Source organism: Quercus robur, chromosome 8, assembly GCF_932294415.1.
Source record: "Quercus robur chromosome 8, dhQueRobu3.1, whole genome shotgun sequence".
NCBI classification, from domain to species: Eukaryota; Viridiplantae; Streptophyta; class Magnoliopsida; order Fagales; family Fagaceae; genus Quercus; species Quercus robur.
The window spans coordinates 55,100,298-55,126,258 of record NC_065541.1 but is presented as its reverse complement, the minus strand read 5'-3'; the positions used below and the strand labels follow the sequence as shown (position 1 = coordinate 55,126,258).

At 35.7% G+C, this 25,961-nt stretch overlaps 2 protein-coding genes across 6 annotated transcripts in view; one reads left to right on the top strand and one right to left on the bottom strand.

Moving 5' to 3' along the window:
- The window catches only part of LOC126697098 (protein cornichon homolog 4-like), a 98,594-nt gene that overhangs the window by 30,082 nt on the left and 42,551 nt on the right, over positions 1-25,961 (top strand). The window contains exon 4 of one of the 3 annotated variants that reach the window (XM_050393942.1): positions 17,899-17,965. The exons of 1 other annotated variant lie outside the window; for it this stretch is intronic. In XM_050393942.1, coding sequence (XP_050249899.1) covers positions 17,899-17,932 — 34 coding nt within the window. In that variant the 3' untranslated portion in view covers positions 17,933-17,965. Of the gene's footprint in view, positions 1-17,898; positions 17,966-19,453; positions 19,477-25,961 lie in introns of those variants that run through there. One more of the 3 variants, XM_050393941.1, reaches the window with a different exon arrangement.
- The window catches only part of LOC126697097 (pheromone-processing carboxypeptidase KEX1-like), a 54,313-nt gene that overhangs the window by 1,683 nt on the left and 26,669 nt on the right, over positions 1-25,961 (bottom strand). The gene's annotated exons all lie outside the window — the stretch shown is intronic.

The window sequence follows — 25,961 nt, the reverse complement described above, 5'->3', positions numbered from 1 at the left end:
TTGAGATTTTGTTTTTTGTTTTTTTTTTTTTATAAGATTTAAGATTTTGTTAAATCAACAATATGTACATATTAACAATTACCGTTTGACTTTTAGCCTTATATATATATATATATATATATTTGTAAGGACTTAATTTGTAACGATCCCAAACTAGTATTGGGTTCGTACGTTAAAGACCCAAACAATAAAATTTGTAGAGCGTGGGCTAAAAGGCTAAGCCTTGGTCACCGGACAGTAGTTAGTCATGGTTTTCATGGTATTCGCACTAGGATGAACCCAGCGTATCTAACAAGACTTTTTTCGGGCACGGCCTGAGTGGCTTCGGTCCTTGGACCTTGTCCGAAGAGCTTCCTGATCTTATGATTCTCCTTTTTTAGGGCTCCATGGTCCGGGAGATGATTTGTCCCCCCCTTCCTGAATTGCTTCTCTTTCCTTTTTATACTAGCATTTACCCTCCCTCCAACGTCCACGTGTAGGTTCAACTTTCTAGGGTTGATACTTGTCCTATCAGCTCATACTCAGAGTGGTTGGGGGTGGTTATAAAAGCTGAAGAGGCTCACCCTTTCTTTTAGGGGCGCTCTGGGATGCCGAGGACAAGATCATCCTCGGCCATATCTCTAGGCCATTTGGACTTTCATTGTGTGTCCTCGGCAATGCCTCTCTTCGACTCGGGCCTTGGACCCTAATGTAAAGTGGGCCGGGGTCATAAATTCTCTGACCCCACATTAGCCCCTCAAAATCCTGCTGTCTGACCCCTTGGTCGGAGAGGAGGGTTTTGGTGATGTCAGGCCTATATCATGGCTTGCCTAGCTTTGCCCTTCATAAATGTCAGTGTCTCTTCATTTGCCTGGGAAATGCGCCTGATTATGAGACATTTCCGTAGTTTTACTCATGTCGCGCTCCTGCCATTTCAGTGCACAAGGCGCGTCTTTAATAAGTTCCCTTTACGAGGTAATTCAAATCCAACGATTGTAGACGATGTTGGGAGTCGAGTGGAAATTATCTCGTTTGTAGCTCTTCTTGGAAATCTGTGTAGATTAAATGCCACAAGACTTGCCCTCCATATAAGAAGCAAGGTAGGAGGTCATTTCCTTTACATACAGACCCTTCAGTCTTTTCAAATTCCTAAACCTCCAGCTGCACTCAAAATTTTCATTACCAGTGCGATTAAGCCTTAGGGAGTGATATGGTTGAGGCAAAGGTGGGGATGAAGGGACCACACCCTCTGCAGAAGCACTGGGTCTCTCCGAGACTCAAGATGGCCTGGTCAGGGTAATGGGAGATAGAGACTCAAGACATTTCTCTCCCTTGACAAGGTGGGAAAGAAGCCTCTTCCTTCTTCAGCCAAAATCCGAAGCAGGCGTTGGTCGCATCAGATTTTTAGTGCGACAGCACTAAGATTTCTCATAGTTGGTACCATCCACTCTCTCTCGAGCGCTACTAATATGACACCTGCATGATAGGAGTCAGAGCTGATGCGGGGATTAGGCATCCTCGCTTCTTCCTTTCTTCCTTCACTGGTGCCTCCTTTTGCCTCCACTTCTTCTTCTTTTCCATCACCGGGGTCATTCTGGTGCTTCTACTTCTTCTTCCCTTCCATTAATGGGGCCATCCTGTCATGCGTAGCCGCTACTAGAGCAGAATTTTGAAAGATTTATCGTTTCCTTGTATCTTTTTCTTTTTGCTTCTGTTGTTAGCTTTTGGTATAAGCTTGCTTAAGCCCCTCATTGTACGCTGTACAATTTCTTTCTCTTAATAAAAGATGACTTTATTTTATTCTACATATTCCTTCTTTTCTGCAGTAGTTATTTTGTGAATGGATGTGCTATTTTTTTTTTTGGAACGATACTTAGGGCCGAAACCCTTGTTAACAAAAAGCTATTACTTTGAACTTATTGAGACTAACAGGCACAATAATACCAACCTACAGTAGGTTAAACATATAAGATTAACCGAGATAATAGCTGAATGCTCTGTATTGCGTATGAGGTGATCATCCGAGGATGGGTAACCCAAAATGAACCATTCGAGAGGATCGCCAAGTACTAGGGTGCTTTGCCACGTTCCTGACAACATTCACGGGCTTAACCATTTTTGGCATCCAGTCCGAGGACTGAGGTATGACTATACCGGATCTAAATACTTGTTTGCATTAGTTTCCTTAGAACTGAAGATCCGAGGACAGGGCGGGACTTCCATTCTGTCTAGGACTTAATCCATTTTCTAACGACTAATCTCCCTATAGGTTTGAGTCCGAGGACCATGCAATACCTTGATTCTGTCAAAAACTTAGATTTTCTTTAAGTAGTTGGTTTCCCCATAGGTTTGAGTCCGAGGACCATGCAATACCTTGGTTCTGTCCAAAACTTAGATTTTCTTTAAGTAGTTGGTTTCCCCATAGGTTTGAGTCCGAGGATCATGCAATACCTTGATTCTGTCAAAAACTTAGATTTTCTTTAAGTAGTTGGTTTCCCCATAGGTTTGAGTCCGAGAACCATGCAATACCTTGGTTCTGTCCAAAACTTAGAATTTTCTTCAAGTAGTTGGTTTCCCCATAGGTTTGAGTCCGAGAACCATGCAATACCTTGATTCTGTCAAAAACTTAGATTTTCTTTAAGTAGTTGGTTTCCCCATAGGTTTGAGTCCGAGGACCATGTAATACCTTGGTTCTGTCCAAAACTTAGATTTTCTTTAAGTAGTTGGTTTCCCCATAGGTTTGAGTCCGAGTACCATGCAATACCTTCGTTCTGTCCAAAACTTAGATTTTCTTTAAGTAGTTGGTTTCCCCATAAGTTTGAGTCCGAGGACCATGCAATACCTTGATTTTGTCCAAAACTTAGATTTTTCTTTAAGTAATTGGTTTCTCCATAGGTTTGAGTCCAAGGACCATGCAATACCTTGGTTCTGTCCAAAACTTAGATTTTCTTTAAGTAGTTGGTTTCCCCATAGGTTTAAGTCCGAGAACTATGCAATACCTTGGTTCTGTCAAAAACTTAGATTTTCTTTAAGTTTCGAGGATTAGCCCCTCGGCCAAGGTGTGGGGCATTGACCTGACGCTGGAAGCCCCTAGAACTGTCCGCGCCACTGGCGCTTCGAAGCGTAACCCCTAGTGGAACTTTACATTAGGGCAACAATAACGAGTTGCTGGAAGTGATGAAGGGGCTTTCGCAGGCCCTTGTTTGATAGGAGCTCGATCCACCGCCTGTGCCAACGTATAAGCTTTTCCCACAGACGGCGCCAATTGTAAGGACTCAATTTGTAACGATCCCAAACTGGTATTGGGTTCATACGTTAAAGGCCTAAACAATAAAATTTGTAGAGCGTCGGCTGAAAGGCTAGACCTTGGTCACCGGACAATGGTTAGTCATGGTTTTCATGATATTCGCACTAGGATGAACCCAGTGTATCTAACAAGACTTTTTTCGGGTACGGCCTGAGTGGCTTCGGTCCTTGGACCTCGTCCGAGGAGCTTCCTGATCTTATGATTCTCCTTTTTTAGGGCTCCATGGTCCAGGAGACGATTTGTCCCCCTCTTCCTGAATTGCTTCTCTTTTTTTTTTATACTAGCATTTACCCTCCCTCCAACGTCCACGTGTAGGTTCAACTTTCTAGGGTTGATACTTGTCCTATCAGCCCATACTCAGAGTAGTTGGGGGTGGTTGTAAAATCTGAAAAGCATGGTGAAGAGCATGGACCTGTTAGGCGCAGAGTACTTTATTGCAGTATTGACAGCCTTTTGCTTGGACCGCTCCTACACTGTGCTCGTCCTTTCTTTTAGGGGCGCTCTGGGATGCCGAGGACAAGATCGTCCTCGGCCATATCCCTAGGCCATTTGGACTTTCATTGTGTGTACTCGACAATGCCTCTACTTGGCTCGAGCCTTAGACCCTAATGTAAAGTAGACCGGGGTCATAAATTCTCTGACCCCACAATTTCATTGAGATTTTATTTTATTTTTGTTTTTATTTTTATTTTTATTTTATATATATAAGATTTGAGATTTTGTTAAATCAACAATAATGTACATATTAACAATTAACGTTGACTTCTAGCCTTATAAATATATATATTTTTATATATATATATATATATATATATAAATAATATCCATTAAGGTTTGACTTTTAGTTGGCGTTTTATATTTATTGACATATTTACATATTAATCACACCTATCTTGGTACTTTTTTTTTCCCTTTCAAGTATCAAATTTTTTTTTATTGTGTTCATATATTAAAGAGAAATGCTATGTTCATAATATTTTCACACAAATTCTAAGTGGTAGGTTGTTGTTGATTATTGTGTGTGGACAAAAAAGTAATTAAAAATCTCTATTAAATTTAATTAGTTTTTTTAATAATATGTAATATTTATATAAATATCTATTACCTCTATTAAATTTAGTTAGTTTTTTAATAATATATAATATTTATATAAATATCTATTAAGTTTAATGTCAAAAAATTCATCTTATCCTTTAGGAATCTTTTTTGTTAAGGATTCTAATTGGTCTAAAGTGACTAAGAAAAAGGAGTTAGCTGGCCAAGTGGGAGATGGTATGTGATGTGACCCTCTTCCAAACTTAAAAAAATTAACATAAACTTATATATATATATATATATATATATATAAAATATTTTTGGTATTTTATAGTACCATATTATTTTAGTTAAAAAAGAAAAATTTTCCTAATCAAAAGAAAATTAAGAGTGAACTGAGAAATAAGAGGTTTAGAACCTTTAAGCAAGGTTATTGTTTTATTTTTACACTAAGATACGTAGTTCCATGTCTTGAACATGCATACGTGTCTTTCTTTTATATTAATATATTTCATATTAATTTTCTTTTTCTCAAAATTTTGATGTAGATGGTATACATAGATCTGAAGATCACATTTTTTTTTTTTTTTTTATCATCATTTTATTTTGGAATCTGCCAATGTTTAGTAAGGATTAGAAAATTAAAATCCTAACAGCATGCATGTTTTAGAATGATTTCATTTCAATTTATTCTTATATTTTTATTATTGTAACCACAGAACAAGGATTTTTAGCTATGAATAATAAATATTGTTAAAAGTAGTCTTCACAACAAAAAAGAAAGATGATTTATAATAGACTTTTTGATTTTATAAATTGAAAATGATTCGTAAATTAATATAGAATCAATTATGACTTTCGAGATGTAGAAAAATGTTGAATTCCATTTTGGTAGATGATTAATTCAAAATGTATTGGTGAAAAATTATTTTGTTTATTTAATTACACTTTATCACCCTAAATTAGACACCAGATTACACTTTACACCCTAAACTATTCGAATGCACACTTTGCATCTCAGCATTACTTATTTATGAATTAAAAAAAAAAGGAAAGACATTAAGTGCCTGTTTGGATTGATTGGGAAATTATTGTGTACTCCCGAAGTATCATAAATGTATACTCTCTCCTCTCACATGAATGATGGGTCCTACTAATTAAATTCATGGTGGGACCCACCATTCCTGTGAGAGGGGGGTTATGCATTTATGGTACTCCGGGAGTACCTAATAATTTTCTGGATTGAGAGGGGAAGGAGGAGGAGTGGAGGGGAGTAGAGTAGAGTAGAGTTGGCTGTAAATAGACTAATTTACTCTATTTTACTCTACTCCCCTTCCATTCCCCTTAATCCAAACGAACCATAAAGAATTTAGTGCTTCCTTGAAATAGAAGGCAAAACCAGGCTGAGCAGTGCCTAGATAACTAGGGAAAAATATATATTGGTAAACCACTTAAGCATTTCCATACATGGGAAATCCATCTTCCACTTTTCTAAAATCTGTCATTCTTGAGAGATTAATTACCATACAACAAATTAACAAGTACCATTAGCCATTGCTGCAAAATAAAGGACAAGCATGAAGTATGGCTTAGCTTCGTTTGTTTATTTATTTATTTATTTTTTTATGATAATTCAATAGTTATAATATGGGAGAGGAAATTTGAACTCTAGATATCTCCTTTGAAAGCACCAAAAGAAACTAATTGAACTATAAGACTCTTGACTAGTTTGTTTATTATTATTACAAAAAATATTTATTTTATGTTAATGTGATCCCTTTCTAGGCCTTGTCCATCGGCTGCCAATCAATTTCTGAATTTCATGCTAAAATGGGTGCGACCTTTTCTCATGGTTTAAAATGTACCCATTTTCTTTTTTCTTTTGCTGAGTATGGCTTAAAATGCATAGGTCCTATACAGGCATTCAATTTTACATGGTACAATTGTCCAAGACCTATATAATCTGGTAAAATATTTAAGTCCAAATAAAGACGTGTGGCTTTTAAGTTTTAACATTGCCCATCATTGTAAGCCTCTAAGAGCATCAACAGTGGGGCTTGTATATGCCAAATGTTAGGAACATTTGGCATTCAAGCCCCAAAACTACTCAACAATGGGAAGGCTATATGCAATATGCCAATGCCAAATTTGGGATTTAGCTATAGTACCATCTCAAATGTAAGATGGTACTGTAGCAGTATTGTATAATAAAAATTAGTTTTTTATTTGTCTGATGCTTCTTCTCTCTCCTCTCTCTCTCATTTCATTTCACTTTCTCTCTCCAATTTCTCTGTACTTCGTTCTGCTCTCTCCTCTTCAAACCCGAAACGGCGAAACCCATACAATCTCAGCACTTCCGTCCTCTTTATCTCAGTTCAGTTTGCTAGGGTTCCGATGGGTTTGTTATGGATTCCGATGGGGTTGCTATGGATTTGTGGGTTTCTGTGTTGATCTGGGCGTGAGGGTTATGGGTTGATCTGGGCATGGTGGTGGGCTGGAAGCAGTTGATGGTGGGTTTGGATCGGCGAGCTGGGTTTGGATCGGCGTGAGGGTTGAGTTTGGATCGGTGTGAGGGCTGGGTTTGCTGGTGATTTGTTTTGAATGGGTTTGCTAGTGGTGGCTCCGATGGGTTTGAATCGGAGCTCTAATGGCTCCGATATTGATTTTTTTTTTTTTTTAATGGGTTGATCGTTGGGCTTGATGGTTTTTTTTTTTTTAATGTAGTTTTGGTTTTGGTTTGATGGTGGTGGCGCTGCTTTGGGGTGGTGGCGCTGTTTGATGGTGGTTTAATTTGGTTTTGGTTTGACGGTGGTTGAACGGTGGTGGTGTTAAGCCCATGAGAGACCTTGCCGGTTGTTTTTTTTTTTTTTCTTATCCGTTCTTGTGCCAGAGGTTGAGGGACAGAGACGAAAAGGAAAAGAGAGAGAGAGAGAGAGAGAAATAGTAAAAAAATAATAAAAAAGAATATTTAAATAAACTGAGAAAAGAAATAGAGTTTTGGGATGTTGGGTGTATTGAAAAATGGTATGGTATAATTAATAAAGTAACTTTTTGGGATAGTAAAATAGGATAGGATGGCGTTTCCGGCTGTGGATGCTCTAAGAGCATTCCCATTGGAACTACCAAATGGGAAATGTAGGTTTGATTTAGCATCAAACCCTTAAAATGATGCTCCATCCGAGCTGCTAAATGATGACAATTGTAAAAAATTTTACGATGTTGTTACAGTGCCATCCTAAATGTAGTATGGCACTGTAGCGCTATTGTATTTTTTTTTTAATGACTTTTATTCTCTCTCTGCTTTGTCTTCACTTTTTCTGGACTGAGAGATGGTCTCTTTCTTTCTCAACTCTCTCTTTCTTCATCTCTGTTTCTCATCTACCCTCTCTCACTCTCTGACTCGCTGTTGGCCGGAGCATGGTCCGAGATTTGCATGATAGTCTTTAGGTGGATCAGCGTGATCGGTATGATTGGCTTGTGATTTGGGTTTCTAGCGGTGGAGATCGGCGAGTTGTGTGGGTTTCTGGCGGTGGTGGGTTTGTGTCTAATGTGGGCGTGGGTCAGGTGGTGCAGTAGCAGCGTGGGTCAGGTGGTGCAGCAGCAGCGTGGGTCGATGGTGGGTTTCTGGTTTTGATTTTGATTTTGGATTTTGATTTTTGATTTGGATTTTGATCGAAGATCGGCGAGTGATTTGCTATAGATTTTGGATTTTGATTTTTGATTTTGATTTGGATCGGAGATCGGCGATGGATTTTGATTTTTGATTTTGATTTGGATTGGAGATCGGCGAGTGATTTGTTATGGATTTTGGATTTTGATTTTGGCTGGATTTAGCTATGGATTTTGCTCAGCGGAGGTGGGTAGTGTGACTAAGAAGCTAGGCAGTGGTGGTGACGGGTGGTTGAGAGAGTAAGAGAAATAGAGATCAGAGAGAGATGTGAGAAATATTTTTATATTATTTTAATGTGTAGTATGGTAAAATAAAAGTTAGAATATTGGGTATATTGTAAAATAGTATTGTATACTTGATAAAGTAGTTTTTTGAGAGGGTAAAATAGAATAGGATAGGATTTCGGGATGTGAACGCTCTAGTCATTTACAAATTATGAGAAGAGAATTATATAGCATAAAGTATAATATACATGGACCTGGAATATTTCAAGAATAACTAGAATACGTGTATGACCAAAAAAGAAAAAAATTTAGTCAAAAAGAAAAGGGATATTGACACCTATTGTTTTGGTAAGAATACATGATATATACACGCCAAACTGTAAAGCCATTTTGGACAATCCAATGCCACCAAAACATGAACAGAGTTTGGAAAAATAGTACCTGAATCAATGGTCTCAATTTATATGAACTTCGTGGCTAAATCTATACCTGAAACTTGAAACCAACATGGATATGAAATGAACTTGGCCTTTGTCTAAGGCCAACTGGTATGATTAGTCTATCATTGTTGAGGTTGATTTTTAATATCTCATTCCATTTAACTTTACAATCTATTATTCATCATTCATTTGTCTGTGTTAGGCGACTAAATTAGTTGATCCTCATGTTCTGCTTAGGAATTTATGATCTACTCTAAGACTAGTACGAAATCTTATCCTAGATATTCAAGTGATAAGTATCAATATGAGCCAGAAACTTCATGCCAAAGATTGCACCCATCTTTTTGTTCAAATTATGCAGGAGGTCATGTTGTTCAAATTATTGTTACATAGCTTTACATAATAAGATTCACAATCCAATTAGCAAAATCTCCAAAGAGAACAAATCTAAATGCCTAGGTAGCAAATTAACCTTGACTTTAAAGAACAAAATCAAATGTCTAGGTAGCAAACTTTGTCTCTAAAGAACAGGTCTAAATGCCTAAGTACTGAACCTTGGCTGTGAAGAACAAATTCCTAGGCAGTGAACCTTGGCTATGAAGAGCAAATTTAAATGCCTAGGTAGCGAAATTGGCTTTAAGAACTAAATTAAATGCTCAAGTAGTGAACCTAGGCTGTAAAGTACAAACCTAAACTCCTAGGTTGGGAACCTTTTTTATTCATGCCAATTTATTGTAAAAGTAGAAAAGTCGATATCAATTTGTTGTTATAGTTGAAGCCTTATTACCAATTTGATGTAGAGAGTGGCCTTTAGATAGCATTCCCACACAAAATTAAATGCGGAATATGGGTTTTAGAAAGATGTCCTAAACAAATAATTAATATGAAACAAAGATAGGAAAGAAAAAATAGAAACGAACACACACAAGAGAGAATACCAAGAATTTATGTGGTTTGTCATTTGACCTAGGTCCATAGATGGTGATAAGAAGAAATTTCATAAGTAAAAACAAATCTCTAAGTTTAGCATATATTATAAAGCTTTCAGCTAGATAAATTCTCTATAACTTATTAAATTTCCACAAGTTAGTAAACTAGAGTCTGTATTGACAGGTTTGAGAACTTAAAATAAAATTCGTTATTCTTATAATAAAAACTCAATAGCTGTAAAACTTGATTCTAAATTTAAGCCCCATGATTAGTATTTTAACCCTCCGCAATCAACATATATGACTTACTACAGATTTTTAATCAACATTAATACAGACATTGTCTAAGTGACAGATTTGACACAATTAAATAGTAAATGATCATATTTTCATGTGCGGAATTTTATACCTACAGTGGACATGTTAAAATATATTAATAGGCAGCTAATTAATCATTTTAATCATCATGGCTTACAATAAAAATTCCAGAAGCAACCATAATAAACAGTCATCCTAATTTGTCTACTTCTTAATCACATAAAATCATAAACTAGCAAGAACCCTAGTCCAACTTAACCAAACTAACACCAATAATTTAATAACTCATCATATACAGCATAAATCATGATAGTTTTAACAAGTTATCAAACAAGAACTCCAACATGCAACCTACCAACGACAACCACCAATTAATCCATGCAATAGTTACATCCAACAATGATGAATTTCTATTAATATAACTAGACAAGACAACACAGACCACTTAAAACGTTTAAATTAAAATAAATTACATGTCTTTCACGCTCTCGAACTCATTCCAAATACTCTTCCCGATCAAAATTCCTTCTAAATGTGTTATCAACCCCAACAATCTACACCAACAATCCCAAACAACAATTAATCGAGCCAGTTAAGTTATTTTATTTCAAAGATGAAATTTGAAAAATTTCATAATTTTTAAAAACTTACCGTTGGGGAGATTAAGAGGGGTCTGAGTGAGATTGAGAGAGAGGTTGTTTTGTTCTTGCAAGAAAACAACAAAATACCAAAATCCCATGAAGCTTGTCCCTCAAAAAGTCCATTTAAACCCAAAATCGAAACCCTAGATCGAAAATCGAAACCGTAAACCTAAAATTGAAACCCTAAACCAAAAATGGGAACCCTAAAACACAAATAAAAAAAAACAATTTAAAAAACTTATTGTTAGTTGGCCTTGTGAGAGTGTCTTTAGTGAGATTGAGAGAGAGAGAGAGAGAGAGGGAGAGACCCAAGGCTTTGACAGCGCAGATTCTTCTCTATCGACAAATGCCTGTAAACCCAACTCAAAATTAGTGAATCAAACCCTAAATATATTATTGCATACAGAGAGAGAGAGAGAGAGAGAGAGAGAGAGAGAGAGAGTGTGTGTGTGTGTGTGTGTGTGTGTGTGTGTGTGTGTGTTACTGATCGATGAGAAGGGAATAGAAAGGAGGGAAGAGCGGAGGGAGGAAGGGGATTCGGAGAGGGTGGAAGTGAGGGAAGGAGGGGAGTGTGTTGGATAGAGAGGTAGCTTGAGATCGTACAAAGTGGTCTGAGAGTGTTCTGTAGAGTTAGGGTTTTTTTCAATTGTGTTTCGTTGAGGGATTTTTATTATTATTTTTTTATTTATACTAAAAGTTGAAGCCGCGTTTAAAGAAACGCAACTCCAACCATGTAGAAGCTGCATTTAATCAAACGCAACTCTATAAATGTCTAAGCTGCATAGCGTTTATTAAATGCAGCTCAAGCTATACTACAAAAAAAAAAAAAAAAACCCCGGTAGGGACTGAAGCCGCGTTTTTAAAAATGCAGCTTCAGTTCTGGGGAGCTAAACATAGCCTCACCTAGGCAAAATGCGGATTCAGTGCTGGTCTATAGCCGTGTTTATAGGACCAAGGGTGGAGCTGTGTTCTTGAAAAACACGGCTCAAAGGAAAAGTTGTAGCCGTGTTTTTGAAAAATGCGGCTAAAAAACGCGGCTTAGGAATGCGTTTTTTGTAGTGTGAAATGATGACAGAAGATATCATGATAACAAGGGTAGCCAATCACCAATTGCAACTACATCAAAAGATCCTACTCATACACCTGCAGAAACCTACATAATTAGCCTACAAATCAGATCTACCTTGTTAGGTTCTAAAGATTAGGATTTTATGTATTTAGAACTCTAATGTGTAATGTTGGCAAACCATGATCAAAACAATGTGTTTAGAAGTGTTTAAAACTAGCTCAAAGTTGTATATCAATGTAAAGTTGGAATCGAGTTTAAAGCAGGAAGCACTGTGGCTTTCAGCTTGGCTCGATCGATTGAAGCTTAGGCTCAACTGATCGAAGCTCGGGCAGATTGCTTTTCTGCAGATTCGTCCAACTCAGCCCTATTTGTTTTAAAATGTTTTTTAGGGTTTCTTATTTGTCCTAAGTATAAAAGGCAAACCCTAGCTACGTTTTAGTGTTGCTCATATTTGCGGTTTGTGTAAATCTCTTGTGAGATCTAGAGGAGCTTTCCTTTACACAAACTTAGGGTTTTCAAGGAGGAGATATTTCTACACCTTGATGATCAATTCAGTTGCTGCCATTGAAGCTTAAAGACTACACAAGCGGGTGTGCTTGGAGCTGGTGGGAATCCAAGAAAGAAGGAGTCCGTGGATTCGGAGCTTGCACGTGGTCGTGTCAATAAGTTCTACTGGTTGGTAGCAATAAGAAGTCGAGCGTGGGGGCCTGTAAGTCTTATTGTATGAACTTCGATTCTTTCAAGATAGTGGATTCAAGTTTACCTTGAGGATAGCTAGGTCAAATCCTCCCCAGGTTTTTATCGGTTTGGTTTCCTGGGTGATCATATCTTGTGTTATTTATTTTCCGCTACTTTGCATGATTTGATCTTTATTATTGTGATAACCTAGACTTGTTTAATTGGACTAAGTAACAACTTGGCTAATTACCTAGGTTTAATCAATTGTTTAAGAGGTTTAAAAACTGTCATACCTCATAAGAAAATGTATAATCCTAGTTGGAAGTTTCAGTACTCTTACCCTACTTCCTTTTAGAATAATCAATATCATATGAAGACAATTTTAGTTATTTGAAGCAATACTTGATACATATAGAGAAACAAGATCAGGGAACAATATAGTCAGCAAGACTTTTGAGATAATAATCGATTGCAGTTTATCATGTTAACCTCCAGGTAAAGATACATTGATATCAGTTTCAGACTTTCTAGAGTCCTGCATGTGCATGGCCACCCAGTTTTCTCTTTGGAAGGATGATGAAGAAGCAAGATTTGGTCTTGGCATGCCTGAATTTTGATGTCCATTTCCTCCCAGTCCCTCGTCATCTTCAGCACCAGAAAAAGGTATCACAGCCATGGTAGTAGTTGGTGTAAAAATAGCAGGGGTGGACTCATTTTTCAGCTTCTTTGGTTTCTGCTCTTGCTAGTTGCTTGGTAGAAAACTCCCTATGACAACCTGACTTGCTCAAATAAAAGATTAGAGGTATTCCAAGCCAAGGTTCACTAAAGTAAAAAAAGTATATAACTAGTGTTTCTAAGGTTGTCATCTTGCAAACCATAACAACCTTGGTTACTTTAACTTCTATGGTTCTTGACAGTCAGGCCTCTACATTGATGCGAGAAATTCTAAAGCCCTAGAAAAGTTTTGTAGCATCTTAAGTAGGCCCAATGCACTAGTGGTAATTCTTAAAGATGTATAGAAAGAAGAAGAATAGTGGTAAAGTTTTCTATACCTCTTAAATGAACCTGTACGTTTTTAGATCCTTGTAAATTAGATTGTTTAACCTAATTAATTAACTAAGTGAATACTTAGGTTTATTATTCAGATTTAGGTTAAAACAATAACAATCAAATCATGTAAAGCAGCGGAAAATATAAAGAACACAAAAATCTGATGATCCAAGAAAACTTAACGGGTAAAAAACCTAAGAATGATTTAACCTAACTATTCTCAAGGTAAAACCAATCACTATGCATGAAAGAATTGAATTTTGTACAATAGAACTTAGACCACTAAGATCCTATTACTAGCTCGAGTAGAAAACTTACTATCATGATCACGTGACAGCTCCGAGTCCACGGACTACTTCTTTCTTTGATCTACAGCAACCACAAGTTCTCCTACTTGTGACTTTAAGACTCCACTCAAAGGTTTTGGATCTTCTTGAAAGTTCTTTATGTAGCAACTGAAACCACTATCAAGTTCTTGATGCAAATCTTGATCTTGATAGCTCTATGTGTGTGTATGAAAATAAACACCTCTCAGATCTCACAAAAGATTCAACATACAACTCAACAAAGACCTTAGAGAGCTTTTGGGTACAAAACCCTAGATCTACAAAAGAGGCACAAGCTGCACTCTAATCTCTCTCTAAAAGGCCTTGTAAATCCCTCATAGGGTTAGCTTATGATGTCCTTTAAATACTGGAAAAAACATATTACGATTTAGGTTTCAAACAGATAAATTATGGCATTTTTATGTTTGCTGATTTTTGCTAATCTGCAACTTTCGATCTATCGAATTTAATTTTCGATCGACCGAGTCTTGTAGAAATTGAATAGTAATTTCCTGCAATTACTTGATTCTGAACTTAATTTAGACCAAACTTTGAGCAAATCTAAACCTAAACTAAATTGAAGTTCTAATATATTAGTTCCTAAAGTCTTAGAACCTAGCATAACCATGTTCCAATCCTAGTGAAGGCAAGTGGACAATCAACCATACGCTCCCAGTTGCTGCTTCTAAGCTAATTTAACCCACCACACCCAATTGAAACATAAACATAAAAAGGCTTACCTGCACAGGACTGGCAGCTACCAGGAGTCCAGCAACTCCACTGCCAACAACATGGCCATCAGGGCTTGCCAAAGTGACACTCATCCCACCTGACCTGCTCCTTGTCCCTTGAGTCTCGATCGGCATGAAAGATCTGGACAACGAAAGTATCTCAAAACGACCCTACAAGAAAACAATAAGAAGAGACCTTAAATACATAGAACGGATATTGATTTAGTACAACCAAGAAGATTTTATTCTTTCTTTATTTTGATTTCCCAATGTACTGACAAAGTACTCATCAAGAAAAACCCATTCTCTATTTCTTAAAAGAACTTCTAAGGGGTAGGATTCGTCGATTGTGAGGGTTAATTAATGTTTATCGGCTCCCTATTTCATTGGCTGTCAGTAGATGCAGAAAGACCAAGTGATATTGTAGATTTCATAGACTGCATTTTTCATAGTTTTGTTGGTCTTTCAGAGCGTATACACCCAGAAACACCCCATATTGAAGACCTGCTGTACTTCATTTTTTTAAGACAAATTATTCTTTTCCTATCAAATTATAGGTGTTTGTGCATGTGTGTTTATGCCTATATATATATAATCTATTTCTGATCTACCTCTCAAATATGCTCCAGTTAATTCTACAAGCCCCACACTAATTCCTCAGGTCTCTTGTATATATGGGAAGAAGATATAAAGGCATGCAAAACATAAGTATACAACATGCAGAAAGTTGGCAACTTTTTTTTAATTCCTTATAAGATCAAACCAGTTTACAAAACTCCCATTTTTGTGAGGTCTATGAGAGGTGATTGGCAGGTGATATCCCCCCAAAACTCACCTCTTTTGTGTGGAGAGGCTGATTCCAGCAAACCCACATCATTTTTGAATCCTCTTTGTCAAATAAAATAAGGGCTAAACACCCAACTCTCCTAGAAGAAGGATCTCAGGCATTTAATATATGCATCCCCTCTTACAAACGTGTGGATCCAGTCATGAAATGGGGGATGCATATATTGGATACAAAAGACAATTATTGTCTCTCTCAAGACCCTGCAAAAGCAAGAGCTTAATGCATTGTGTACAACCTTCTCTTTTCTTTTTTCACTTCCCAACCATTTCTAGGACCCAACTTCCTATTGGGTTTTCAGATGATGAAATTCTTTAAAATCAATTTCTATATGACATGGCACTAGAACATCTATTTCTGTCAAACAACCAAAATCTTTTGACCTTTGGTTTGTTTGTTTGTTTTTTTTTTTTTTAATTAAATTTTATGGTGTATCACTTGTTCAGTTACAATTTGGGTTTTGTTCGATCTCCAATCAAGATTCTGAAACCTAGTTCCGAGCAACTTTTGTTCTCATTACAGTTATAGTTGAGGTGCATGCAACATAAAAGAGACATATACAACAACTTCTAAACACACCCGCATGACATGGGATTTGATTGGTTTTTGAAGTAGAAGTTCAAAAAATCTCTTAAACAACGAATGTAAATCAATCTCCACCACTATTTTTAAGATACAAATAAAAAAAGAAAGCACATTGGAATAAATTAAATAGATTGGAGGATAACATAGAATGATCCAAGGATTTGAGTTTACATACAAACTCTTATAGTGGATAATATTCATATTCATATTCCATAGTTTACTAATCAAACTAATAGTATGCTTGTGCGATGCACAGATTAATTTTAATTTCACATGTAGAGAAAGTGCTAAGCAATTACCAGTAAAGTATAATTCAAGAAAAAGATGATCATGATAAGTTTGAGAATAGTCAAGTTGATAAGGAAAACTTTCGGCATATTGGAAATTAACTAACATTTCTTGTAGGATATATATTGGTATTTTTACGGCATAAAACCTCAGTCTATAAGCTATAACAATCAATTAAACAGCTCATCCGACTTTCGTTTTGTAAAGGTTAAACCAGAGTCAAGCATATGCATGGTAAGTGTTGACTGCCTATGACATTTCCATGGAGATTGGTACTACCTGCATTCCTTTTTGTTGGTTCTATTTAGGAAATCCAACTTTTCAAAGGGGACATCATTTTAATGCATTGTCTTTTAAACAAAAAGGTATATATCTTATTTTGAAATGATAGAGAGGTATGATCCTTCATTGTAAAAGATGATCATGATAAGTTTGAGAATAGTCAAGTTGATAAGGAAAAATTTCGGCATATTGGAAATTAACTAACATTTCTTGTAGGGTATATATTGATATCTTTACGGCATAAAACCTCAGTCTATAAGCTATAACAATCAATTAAACAGCTAATCCGACTTTCGTTTTGTAAAGTTTAAACCAGAGTCAAGCATATGCATGGTAAGTGTCGATTGCCTTTGACATTTCCATGGAGTTTGGTACTACCTGCATTTTTTTTTGTTGGTTTTATTTAGGAAATCCAAATTTTTATGGGGACATCATTTTAATGCATTGTCTTTTAAACAAAAAAGTATATATCTTATTTTGAAATGATAGAGACGTATGATCCTTCATTGTCAATGGTTAATCAAGTGAAAAATACTACAACGATCTCCCTTGAGGTTTAATAATCTACAAGACTTGGCCCTGGGTTTGATAAACGATGATGATTTCCCACACTTTTAAGTGATTTCCCTTGACACTAAACTTATTTGCTGATTTCATGCTAAAAATGACCTTTTTTATACCCCAAGTATGCCCTTCTTTTATTTAGCCAGACTCTGGAAGGACAAATATTCCTTTTTGTCAAGTGAAATGGAATGAAAAGAAAGTGTCAGTTTTAACTTTGGATTTTAAAATCTTTCTTTAAGAAGGTATAGTTCTCATAAAATGTGGTGTTATCAGAAAATAACATTACCTATAAGCATTGTCTACCCTTCCACTATGACCAAGGAGGTTGTGTCCTGGATTAAGAGGAAAGTTGTTATGAATTCCCTAGAAAGTTTATTGTAGATTTAATCATGCTCATAAATTTGGGTGACCAAGATTAGGACTCAAATGCCTTCTCCCCTGCCTCTTCAGTGGAGGTCACATATCAATCAACACATGACATTTTGAATCTCACAAAAGTTCTATTATTGTCCTCTCTAGAACACTTTCTATCATTTATAGCTGATTTAACATGGGCAAGTGCTTGCACACATGCATGCATTTTCAGATTTGACCTTAAATAGAAAATAGCAAGTATTTGCAAAATCATAATCAGGCCCCAGTTCAAACAATGCATCTGAGATGATTTATAACCAAACCCCCCCCCCCCAACCTTTTTTTTCCCTCTGATCAGGTACGTGAAGCAACAGCACTTGGTTGACGTAACCGAGATCTATAGCCAGCTGAGATTGGAGAAAAAGCTGCGCTTTTTAAAGCTTGCCTACCTTCTATTCCTATTCTTCGTTTCTCTGTTCTGGTATTCTGATAATAGACATTCTTAAACCCTTGATAAATTGCCGTTTACACTTTTAGAGCAACTTTGGTGAGATGTGTTCCCTATCATGTACAATCTCTTTTAGGATGATTTGGAGTATTGCAGATGAACCTGAATAATCTGGAATTATTGCATCTGACAAGCATGCTGCTGTAAGTTTATAGTACTTCTAGATTACCGTTAGCACAGGTCATATGTAAGCAACATAAAGTTATAAGATGATGCTTTTTTTTTTTTTTTTTTTTTTTTTTTTTTTAGCTTGTTAAAGCAATTCAATTTTTCTTGAGGAGTCACTTGGAAAAGGGAACTTAAAAAAAATGGATTTTAAGTGACACCTGCTCCCAATGGGTTTTGAACTCCCAATCTCCCTTCACCCATTCTCATGGGGGAAGGAAGTGCCATTTGAGCTAGAGCTCATTGGCTGTAAAAGGATTATTACATCATGATCATGTCATAACATGTATTGTGTCTGATACTTGTATTGAAGTATGGATGAACTCTTCCTCCCGAACTTTATTTTGTACTTATAATTTGAGAAATTAATAAATATCTGACAAATGATAGTTATCAATTACATGTTCCTCACAATTCTCTCCTTTCTTTTTTAACTTTGTTAGGTTCTAAAGTCTTAGGATTTTATGTATTTAGAACTCTAATTTGTATTGTTGGCAAACCATGATCAAAACAATGTGTTTAGAAGTGTTTTAGTCTAACTCAAAGTTGTTCTTTTATGTAAAGTTGGAATCGAGTTAAAGTTGGAATCGAGTTAAAGCAGGAAAGTATTATGCCTTTCGGCCTGGCTCGATCGATCAATCGATCGAAGCTCGGGCAGAATGATTTTCTGCAGAATTTTCCAACTCAGCCCTAAGTGTTTTAAAAATGTTTTTAGGGTTTCTTTTTTGTCCTAAGTATAAAAGGCAAACCCTAACCACGTTTTAGTGTTGCTTATAATTGCGGTTTGTGTAAATCTCTTGTGAGATCTAGAGGAGCTTTCCTTTACACAAACTTAGGGTTTTCAAGGAGAAGATTTATCTACGCCTTAATGATCAATTCAGTTGTTGCCATTGAAGGTTAAAGAAAACACAAGCGGGTGTGCTTGTATCTGGTGGTGAATCCAAGAGAGAAGGAGTCTGTGGATTCGGAGTCTGTGGATTCGAAGTTTGCACGTGGTCGTGTTAGTAAGTTCTACTGCTTGGTAACAATAAGAAGTCGAGCGTGGGGGCTTGTAAGTCTTATTGTATGAACTTCGATTCTTTCAAAATAGTGGATTCAAGTTTACCTTGAGGATAGTTAGGTCAAATCCTCCCCAGGTTTTTACCAGTTTGGTTTCCTAGGTGATCATATCTTGCATTATTTATTTTCCGCTGCTTTGCATGATTTGATCTTGTTATTGTGGTAACTTAGACTTGTTTAATTGGACTAAGTAACAACTTAGCTAATTACCTAGGTTAAATCAATTGTTTAAGGGGTCTAAAAACCATCAAACTTATAAAAAAAAAAAAAAAAAATCTCTCCTTTCTTTTTAAATCAAAATTGGTCCATGTTACATTCAAAGCTTCCCCTTGATTCATGTAGTATCAAATTCATGCATTGCCTCTTTTCCCTGATGAGTCTGATTTACTCTTTCTGGTTAATGCCAGGTACTTTCGATGGATTACACTAGCCAAAAAGAAAAAGGAAAAAAAAGGGGGGGATGGGGGGGAAGTTAGATACAGTTTTTTCTGGGATAATTTTCGGGAAGTCTGTAAATTTGGCCGGAATTCGGCAACTTGTATTGTTGGTAGTGCCATTGATGCTCCACTTCTTCTATGCATTGCAGGCATTCTTTTTATTGTTGTATTAAGTTTTACATTGATACAAGGCATGAAGTAACAAAAGTTATGGAGGTCGCCCATTGTGTTTTTCCAAGTGATACATGCAACAGTTAAATAGAAATGATGATCTTTTAATTCGCTAGTATAAGTTTGGCTTTGGCATAGAATTACTTATCGTGGAAACTTAGAATTACTTATCTTGGAAACTTTGTTTATATATATCTTACCAAGACACGAATGATTTGATGTCTTCCAGGCCGAATTTCCATATTGTTAATGTTTGTTTTGTTTGTATGTTGGGGATGGCTTCTCTGTGCATGGATTTATTCAAGAACAAATAACTAGAATCCAAATAATTATTAGGGTGGACCCTTTATTGCATCGCTTGAGATTTTTTGGTGAACTATAGACTAATAAGAAAGTCGGGACAAAATGGGCTTCTGCCCTTTTCTACAAAACTAATTAGCCTTTTGCCCTTCTTTCCAAACTAAATATGGAAATGCCCCTCTTTTGAAACTCGACTTTTTCAAAATCGAGTTAAACCCTATAGTGACGTTTTTAAGGACCTATAGTGACGTTTTTAAGGACCTATAATATCAAGTTATAAAACGTCACTATAGGTTCTTCAGACGTCACTATAGGTCCTTAAAAACGTCACTATAGGGCTTTATAAATTTTTTTTTTTTTTAACTCGATTTTGAGAAAGTCGAGTTTCAAAAGAGGGGCATTTCCCTATTTAGTTTGGGAAGAAGGGCAAAAGACTAATTAGTTTTGTGGAAAAGGGCAAAAGCCCATTTTGTCCAAGAAAGTCGTAACAAGCATGTTTCCCATGTAAGATTGCTAAAATTAATTTTGTATAGCTGAGGCAACAAAACTGATGCTCAATGTGTCAATTTTGGAATTAATAAAACATGGTTAAGGATTATATTGTGGAGGAAACACTGTATCAGCTAAAATGTGTTCGCATTGACTGAGGATATTAGTGTTTATTAGAGGCTTACATAACTGGTAGATAGATTGAGTTGACAAGTCCATACATATTAATTTGCTATTTCAGGAAGTTAATATCTACTAACTTGTGTAGATAGATTCATACATACACGTATGTGTGTATATATATACTTTAGAGAATCTATGTATATTATGGAAAATACTGACAGAAACAAGCCAACAGCATACGAGAACACTAGGAAAGTAAGCTTTGTGAGTAACTATAAATCTAAAGACAATAAATTTCACAATATTTTTCATAATTGTTAAGGTGATATGTTATAATTGGTATATAATAAAAGTGAAAGCAGTGGTGATGAAAGTAAGCTTTGTGAGTAGCAATAAATCTATGACAACAAATTTTATAATATTTTTCATAATTGCTAAGGTGATTTGTTATGAATGGTGTATAATAAAAATGAAAATAGTGATGATTCGAATGAAAGTAACGTTGCACTAATCAATCTACCACCTCAACAAATTGTTCCTATGAATGGTGTATAATAAAAATGAAAATAGTGATGATTCGAATGAAAGTAACGTTGCACTAATCAATCTACCACCTCAACAAATTGTGAGATTTGTTGCTGATGCATGTAACGGTCACAAGTGACATAATAACATGTATTGACTGATACTGACATGTATTGACTAAAATGTGAGTCACAAGTGACATAATAACATGTATTGACTCAAGTGTGAACTGAAGGCACTAATTCAAGAATTCTTCTTTTAAGTCTCTACTCTTAATGTGGGTAGACAGGGTCCAACCCACATGGACTTAACCCAAGTCTATGCGGGCGGTGGAACATGTGTCTAGACTATATTAAATTCCAACTACTATGATCGTTGTTGTGATTGTTCCATTAACGTTATCACGAAAGGAGAGACTATCCTATAACTATGACAACAAAACTCATAACACAAACATTAATGAAACAAATTAAGCAATTCAATTCTTAAAATTTCACATAAATTTTAACAAAAAAGTTTGATATAACTAAAACAAACAGCAAAAGAAAAACTTTAATCTTAAAAAAAAAAGGAATGAAACATGTCACCTTTGTGACAATACCACTATCGTGACCACATCTTCAAAATCACAACTAAGTAATGTGAAAAATTTAAAGTACAATCACGGAAAATTTTAAATTTCACGATCAAGGAAACCAAATAACCAAATCTGAATCTATGGAACTAAAATAATAATAAAAGAGTTTGGTTGGGATGATGAAAAAGTGAGGGAATAGAAAATATTGTGAAAATAGAAAATATTTTAGTTTTCCACTATGTGTATTTGATAGAAAGGATGGGAGAGTGGAAGAATTGAAATTAAATTTTTAGTATGCTTATTATAGTCTAAAATATTGAGGTAATAGGGGTAACAATGTCTTTTGCATCTGTCACACATTTTCCTCCCCATTTTTCTTCCAATTTTGGAGGATACCCATCATTTTCCATCCACCCAAATTTCCAACTAAATGATAAAAACTCTAATTTAATTTTTCTTTCTTATTTTTCCATCCTTCAACTTTTTCTCCCGTCCAAATCAACCATTAAAGATTGAGAGAAAGATTAGATAATAAGTTGATAGAAGAATTAATAAATCATAGAAAAGAAATCTCAATTGACACTATTAAAACGAACCAAATGATGTTGGACTTTTTTTTTTTTTTTTTTTGGTTGAGAATACTAAGTATTTTAACACACACACGGAGAAAGAGGAGAAAGTTTTAAAGAAACTGACAATAACGTATACCAAAATGATGTTGGACTTTAACATAACAAATTTAGAGAGAAAAAAATAATAATAAAGTAGTCTTTAGATATAGAGCATAAATGTTGTTATCAAATGATGTTATGAAAAACAAAAATTATTGCTTAAAAATAATTTGTGACATGGCACTTTGAGGATCATGTATTTTTAATCCTCCCAAAAGGAAAAGCTATGTGATAGAAGCTCAAGCTATTGCTAGGAATTTTTCCAATGGTTAATGAATCTTAAATGACAAGTTAGTATTTTAGTATGAAAAACATCGGCCATTGATGAATGATGAGAAGAGAAAGTCATTATGGATTATAATGTTTTAGGCATAGTTGTCAGTATCAAACAAATTATTTAATACTAAACAGGGCCAACCCATGAACCTGACCTGGTGAAAAAAAAAAACAATGTAAATCTTAAGATTTGAAATTAATTTTAATAAAAATTTAAATAAACTAAAACAAACAACAAAAGACAAACTGTTATCTTTTAAAATGGAAGAGAAACATGTCACCTTTGTGACAAATTATCAACTCATCTAACCTTTCTCTAAATCTTTTCATCTTCTCTTTTATCAATATTTAAGTTCCAAAGCATCATATATATTTAGTTATTTGGTTTTTCGATGGTAAAAATTTCTGGTACTGGACTTTTCGTGATGCTTAGTTGTGGTCTTGAAGATGCTGTCATGATAGTGGTATTGTCACTTGATATATAGAGGAAGATTTGAGAGGTGTTAGAAATAGAAAGCTTAATCGATACTATTCAAACGAGCCTAATGACTTTGGACTTTAACGTAGCAAAGTGCTTTTAACAAAGTGGTCTTTAGATATCTATTGATGTTAGGATAAAAAATAAAGAATAAAAAGTATTTTTCTTTTTCTTTTTTTTTTGCTTAGAAATAAGTTGTGACAAGGCTCTAATTTGGAGATCATCTATTTTTAATCCTATCAAAAGAGAAGTCGTATGATGGAAGCTTAGGCTACTGTTATAAGTTTCACATGATTTGTGAGTGATAGAATTATGTGGTTAAATGATTAAATTTATTATCTCCTAATAATTTAAAATTTTGAAGTAATTAGTAATTTAACATTGTATTAGAACGAATCTTGAGTTCTCAATCTACACTATATGCCATTTAAAATCTTATGTGTCGAGCTTTACCTATTAAAAAAGAGTTTAAATCTACACGAGGAAGAGTTATTTAATACCAAATGAAGGATAAAGGATGTTGGGTTTTGTGGAGCCTAGTTTTGTTTTATCCGGTTCGACGACCTGACCTGACCTGAATAATATTACGTGGTTTTTAATGGGAGATTTATTGAGGCTTAGCCCATTGTGGAACCGACTTTGGTGATTAGGGTTTTATAGGGTTGTTGCCATGTTTTTAAGTTGTGAAAAATATTGTAGCCGCATGTTGAATTTTCTTTTTCCCTGATAATAGTGAAATCTCTGCAACTCTGTGGACATAGACAAATTGCCAAACCATGTAAATATTGTCTTGTGCGTTTGATTGCTTTCTTTGACATGTGTTTTCTCTATTTTTTTTTTTTTTTGTTTCTCACATGTTGGGATTTCAGTTAAATTCCCTACAACTGGTATTAGAGCTTAGGGTTAGGTTTGAGTGGGAGCAATGGTAGAGGAAGCAGGAAAGGCGTCTGGAATAGAAAAGTTTGATGGCATAGACTTTGCATATTGGAGGATGTAGATTGAAGATTATCTCTATGGGAGGAAATTGCATCTGCCTCTTTTGGGGACGAAACCTAAGAGTATGAAGGCTGAGGAATGGGCGTTTCTTGACAGACAGGTTCTAGGAGTTATTAGGTTAACTCTGTCTAAGTCTGTTACACACAATGTTGTAAAGGAGAAGACCACAGCAGATCTGATGAAGGCTTTGTCCGGTATGTATGAAAAGTCATCCGCAAATAACAAGGTGCATCTGATGAAGAAATTGTTAAATTTGAAGATGGCAGAGAATGCATCAGTAGCACAACATCTGAATAAATTTAATACTATCACAAATCAATTGTCATCTGTAAAAATTGATTTTGATGATGAGATTCGTGCTCTGATCGTCTTGGCTTCTTTGCCAAACAGTTGGGAGGCAATGAGGATGGCAGTAAGCAATTCTACAGGAAAGGAAAAGCTTAAGTACAATGATATACGAGATTTAATTCTGATTGAGGAGATTCATCGAAGAGATGCAGGCGAAACCTCAGGATCTGGTTCTGTCCTAAACCTTGAGACAAAAGGCAGAGATAATGACAGAAATTCAAATCAAGGCAGATCAAAATCCAGAAATTCTAATCGGAACAAAAGTAAATCTAGATCAGGCCAACAAGTACAATGTTAGAACTGTGGGAAAACAGGTCACTTTAGGAGGCAATGCAAAAGTCTTAAGAAGAAGAATGAAGATGATTCTACTAATGTTGTAACAGAAGAGGTATAGGATGCATTACTTCTTGCAGTAGACAGTCCACTTGATGATTGAGTTTTGGATTCAGGAGTTTCGTTTCATACCATTCCACACCGAGAAATCATACAAAATTATGTTGCAGGTGATTTTGGTAAGGTATATTTGGTTGATGGTTCAGCCTTGGATGTTGTAGGTATGGGAGACGTTCAGATATTGTTGCCCAATGGATTTGTTTGGTTACTGGAGAAGATTCGACATATTCCTGACCTGAGGAGGAATCTAATTTCTGTTGGACAACTTGACGATGAAGGACATGCAATACTATTTGTTGGTGGTACTTGGAAGGTTACAAAGGGAGTTAAGGTATTGGCTTGTGGAAAGAAGACCGGTACTCTGTATATGACCTCATGTCCAAGAGATACAATTGCAGTTGCTGATGCAAGTATTGATACAAGCCTATGACACCGCAGACTTGGTCACATAAGTGAGAAAGGGATGAAGATGTTACTGTTAAAAAGAAAACTACCAGAATTGAAGTCTATTGATTTTGACATGTGTGAAAGTTGCATTTTAGGAAAGCAGAAAAAGATGAGCTTCTTGAAACTGGCAGGACACCAAAGGCTGAAAAATTGGAATTAGTACACACTGATTTGTGGGGGCCTTCTCCAGTTGCATCCCTTGGAGGTTCAAGGTACTATATCACCTTTATTGATGACTCAAACAGAAAGGTATGGGTTTATTTTCTGAAAAATAAATCTGATGTATTTGAAACTTTTAAGAAGTGGAAGGCCATGGTTGAGACAAAAACAGGTTTGAAAGCAAAATGTTTGAGGTCAGATGGAGGTTTTAGTGAGTATTGTGCTGCACATGAAATTAGGATGGAGAAGACCATTCCTGGGACACCACAGTAGAATGGTATGGCTGAGCGCATGAATAGAACTCTCAATGAGCGTGCTAAAAGTATGAGGTTGCATGCTGGACTACCAAAAACTTTCTGGGCTGATGTTGTTATCACTACAGCTTACTTGATAAACCGAGGACCATCAGTTCATATGGAGTTCAGACTTCCTGAGGAGGTTTGGAGCGGTAAAAAGGTAAAGTTTTCACATTTAAAAGTTTTTGGTTGTGTTTCTTATGTTCATGTTGATTCTAATGCTCGTAGT